General features: G+C 40.3%; 2 protein-coding genes across 2 annotated transcripts in view; one reads left to right on the top strand and one right to left on the bottom strand.

Moving 5' to 3' along the window:
- Positions 1-713: 713 nt before the first annotated feature.
- LOC103398174 (peroxisomal membrane protein 11C-like) lies at positions 714-2,131 on the bottom strand. Its single transcript, XM_008336698.3, has 4 exons — positions 2,114-2,131; positions 1,546-1,724; positions 1,181-1,249; positions 714-1,097 (listed from the first exon to the last, which is right to left on the bottom strand). Exons 1-4 carry the CDS (start codon positions 2,129-2,131, stop codon positions 899-901), a joined length of 465 nt encoding a protein of 154 aa, XP_008334920.1. The 3' UTR covers positions 714-898.
- A 178-nt stretch (positions 2,132-2,309) lies between these two features.
- Positions 2,310-4,755, top strand: part of LOC103398153 (kinesin-like protein KIF27) — an 11,572-nt gene continuing 9,126 nt past the window's right edge. The window contains exons 1-2 of the mRNA XM_025053003.1: positions 2,310-2,776; positions 3,978-4,178. Coding sequence (XP_024908771.1) covers positions 2,470-2,776; positions 3,978-4,178 — 508 coding nt within the window. The 5' untranslated portion in view covers positions 2,310-2,469. The remainder of the gene's footprint in view (positions 2,777-3,977; positions 4,179-4,755) is intronic.

The following is a 4,755-nucleotide window of genomic DNA, read 5'->3' as shown; positions in this document are numbered from 1 at the left end:
TTTTGAACTCACAGGACTTTTCTATTCTGCTGGTCTTGTCGTTCAGGGCATGAACAACTCACAGTTATTTTGTTACTCTATTGTTTTTTCTCTTCTGTCTAAGTTTTGGCCAACTGAGTGGTATGGCACGCTATGTCCCGAGTACTCAGTCCAGACGAATCAAGCTGTAAACTTGAATCGTGACACCAAAACTTTATAAATCAGTAATTTGGATTCCCGTCCACTTAATACAGCAACTGCCTACGTGAGGCCGTTGTGTTTCAGTTTTCAGTAGTCCAACATTCACACGATGTGTCGTTGCCTGTTCTTGTTCTACTCTTTCTCTGTAGAATTCGGGGGTCCTCAAATCCCCGGGCCTCAAACCCAGCTAATACAGACCCTCGTCAGAGTACTGTGGGGGTTGCCACACCCAAAGACGTTTAACCCTGTTAAACTTCTGTTCCTTTTTCTCGTTTCACTTTTTTCTTCAATTCTTACTTATTCTCATATATGTCCAGTATTTTCTATTTTTTTTTTTTTTTTAATTTACGGACAAGGTTAATTTTACGGACAAGATACTACTAGGACTCAGGACACGTTAAAATTTAGAAATTTCCAATGCAGATGAAATTTCTGCTTACCTTATTTTGCAGGCCCGTGTCCCTTGTCTTTTCGCACCTGGTCCTTGTTTCCAATGGTTCTATTGATCAACTCTCTGTTTTTCTTGAATCCCCCACTCAAAAAAAATTGACAAAATAAATTAGGTAATAAGTGATATGCTTTTTCTAAAACATATATAAAGTATATTTTGGTTCAGTTTCCGATTCCTTCATTCAGAATTGATCTGCATTAAAACTGTGCTTTATTGTCAGAATTCACATTTATTTATTTAATTATTTTGTCATCATTTTGGAGCTGTCTAGTCACCATTGCCACTGCTCATCTGCATTAAACCAATCACAGATGAGATTGTTCCCATCAGTCCCACCAACCATCGAGGGAATTGACCGGCCCACAGGAAACCAGGTGGCATCCAGTGGATGGCGTTACAGAGATCCGCTGTTTTACTGAAAATGGAAAGAAACTCCTCTCTCATCTGTTTATGGAGCTGAAAACGACTACAAGGAAAAAGATCAATGTGTTAGAAAAGCGCTGTGTAGGCAGAGACTGAAACTTGGTAATAAATCTCCATAAAAAGCACCCGTTGATAATGCTGTCTGTCCTTGATCTCCTCAGCTGCTTCCTCATCAGCAGAAGAATTCGGAATGATCTGGAAAAAAATATTTACACCTTAGTTTTCTTTTGTATATATATCTCTTTAAAAAGTTTCAGCAGCTGCTAGGCTGCTAATTGTTGTTTTCCACTGTAACGATTATAATCAGTAACTACTCATCAACCAAACTTGTAGCAATTAAATGGTCAAAAATGCAATCGAAGCTAAACCTAAATCTCACAACATTTGGTTGTACTTTGCAGTCTGGCCATTAGAGGTCAGTAGTTATGTCAAAGCGCAGCCTCGGGTTATTCCTTGGACTCCTAACGTGTGGTACAGACAGGGAGTCCCACCTGAGTATCCCCAGAAGCAGCGAGGTCCCCCACAGCACTGTGGTGAAAAGCCACCATTCTTCCGACTTCACTTTGATGAGCTCAGCATCAGCTGCCCATGCAATGTGTTCACAGGGGTAATAAAGCTGGTCGGCCACGTTGGTTAGCACGGAGATCCAACGCACACCCGCGTCCTCCTCCTTCAAACAGAGCAGAGTTCCATGTTAACAGTAGATTCTTATTTGAAATATCACTTGTGTTTAAAATTTACTGTAACTGGGAATTTATCTAGGATAAAAGCAGTTTTGGTAGAAATAGTTTATGTGAATTTAACTCAACCTTGCAGCTCCTTTTCTCTACATCTGCATATTTTCAGTTTTAGCTTTAAGCAGCATTTTATGTTCAAGCTGGTTATATGTTTTAGCACACCTTTATAATTCCTTAAACATGGATATATATATCAAGCTGGTTATATGTTTTATCCACACTACATAACACCATTAAGGAACTTTTTTGTTTGTTTGTTTGTTTTTTTAAAGGCACGATATGGCAGTTGTGTGTGCTACAGAAGCCTAACTGGACACTTTACCTTGGGCTTTGAGTACATTAAAAATATGTTCAACGCATCGGTTTGCTTCAGTTATTTTTGACCCTGAAGTGTGAGACATAAAAGACGCCTGGTATTTACATGTTTAGATATTCAGACGAAGGTGCTGTTGTGTCACGTAAATACTTCCGCCCTCACACTTCTTCAGCCCGGCTGTTGGTTTCCTTGGAAACCGCGTATGGACAACAAAGAGTTGATTCGATACTTTTAACCACGTGACTGCCGAAGCTGAACGGACCACGTTAAACAGCAGGTGTTGGGTGTTGTTTAACCGTAAATGAACGATTATCTTTTAAAATATAGCTTTGTTAAAGTAATCCAGACTCTGCGACCTTGTGATGATGAGTGAGGTGTTTGTCCGGGTGGCGGTTCGAATCCGCCCCCTTCGGCCAAGGGAGAAGCTCCACAAACATCGGGAGTGTGTGCAGTTGGTGCCGGACAGCACTCAGGTGATGTTCGGCTCAGACAGACTGTTTTCCTTCGACCACGCCTTGGGACCCACAGCCACTCAGGATGAAGTGTACACGTCCTCGGTCCAGCCGCTGGTCCAGTACCTGCTGACTGGTTACAATGCCACAGTATTCTGTTACGGACAAACCGGTTCAGGCAAAACATACACTTTGGAGGGAGGAGGCGGTGAAGCGGGTAAGTTATCTTTTATTTTTAAATTATATTTCTAACATGAACACGTATACTATTAAATATATATATAAAGATAATAAACTAACCAATACAATAGTGATGGGAAGACCGACTATTTTTATTGATTCGAATCTTTGACTCTCGAACAGTAAAATGAACGAGTCGTGAACGAAACGAAACTAATCATTTCATTCGTTTTACAGCAGGTGGCGCTTTGGCCCTATTGTGGGCGTTGTAAAGAAGGCTGAGGTTCTCCGACGCTAAATACTGAAGCAACGTGGTTTGCTTCCGCTGACAAAGTCTACAAAGTACATAAAATGTCATAAGCAATTAAAACCATGCGAAAAGCTAAGAAATAAAAACACACCACAATGTGAAGATGAATGAGAGCAAAAGACCCGAGTTCTCTTTCACGTGACAAATTAAACGAATCTGCGAGAATGAAGCGAAAGATTAGTTCACAGAGAATGATCCGTTCATAGTGATGAGTTCACAGCGAAAGATTCGTTCACAACGAAAGATTAGTTCACGGCGAAAGATTAGTTAACGAGATTAGTTCACGGCGAAAGATTAGTTCACGGCGAAAGATTAGTTCACGGCGAAAGATTAGTTCACAGTGAAAGATTAGTTTGCAGAGTAATTCGTTCATAGTGAACGATTAATATACAGTGAAAGATTAATTCACAGTAAAAGATTAGTTCGTAGTGAAAGATTAGTTCACAGCCATAGATTAGTTTGCAGAGAATAATTCGTTCGTAGTGATAGATTTGTTCGCAGAGAGTGATTTGTTCGCAGTGAGTGATTAGTTTGCAGAGTGTGATTTGTGAGTGATTCGTGAGTTCAATATGAACAAATATTTCATATGACTCGGGAGTCACGAGTCATATGAAAGATTCGTTCATTTTGAATGAATCACTTGCGAACGACACATCACTACAATACAATGTAGCAAATGAAGAAGAAAAGACTCCCATTGTAGCAGTGTGGAACGAAGGAGATATTTTTTAAAAAGAATAATAAATATAATCATAATTTTATTATACTAGTAAAGGAATATCTCTGAATGATTACATTCTTCAAGAATGGGTCACAGCAAACCACAGCTTTAGATCTACTGCTGTATATGGAAGATAACTATGTCCATCAGAAATCAGAGATAAATATTTTTTTTGTTTTTTTCTACTCCTTTTACAAATTCTCATAGACGAAGAGGGAGGAATTGTTGACCGTGTGGCTCAGGATTTGTTCTTGTTTTTGGAAGAGAAGAAGAGAAACACTGACAACATGGAGACTACAGTGTGGGTGTCTTACTTGGAGCTGTACAGGGAGGAGCTGCGAGACCTGCTGGAGCAGCCAACTGTTCAGAAAGTCTTTCACATCAGAGACGATGAAAAGGGAAACACTGGTAACAGACAAATGTCTGTGTTATTTATATGGTTAAACGAAGGAAATAAATGGACACACACCATAGCCATTTGCTTATTATACTTAAAATCATATTAAATCATATAGTCTCAACAAATCCTGTAGAATCCTTTAAATGTACTCTTGATTATTTTTTGTCAAAACATTTTTATGAAGGAATTAATTTATACAGCTTCATTTTCTACCCGTTGTTTATTATTAATTGACTGTGAATGTCAAGGGCCTTTTCCAAGTCCACAAAACATGTGGGCAAACTCCCATGAACCCTGTGCACCCTGTGGAGGGTATAGAGCTGGTCCAGCGTTCCACAACCAGGACTAAAACCGCATTGTTCCTCTTGAATCCGAGGTTCGACTATCGGCCAGATTCTCCTCTCCAGTACTCTGGAATAGACTTTTCAGGGAGGCTGAGGAGTGTGATCCCCGATAGTTGGAACACACCCTTCGGTCCCTCTTTTTGAAAAGAGGGACCACCACCCCGGTCTGCCATTCCAGGGCTACTGTCCCGGACTGCCACGCGATGCTGCAGAGACGTGTCAACCAAGACAGCCCCACAAC

This window comes from Cynoglossus semilaevis, chromosome Z (assembly GCF_000523025.1).
Source record: "Cynoglossus semilaevis isolate Cse_v1.0 chromosome Z, Cse_v1.0, whole genome shotgun sequence".
Classification (NCBI taxonomy): domain Eukaryota; kingdom Metazoa; phylum Chordata; class Actinopteri; order Pleuronectiformes; family Cynoglossidae; genus Cynoglossus; species Cynoglossus semilaevis.
Note: the sequence above shows the minus strand (reverse complement) of the source record. Positions and strands in the feature narration are given on the sequence as shown.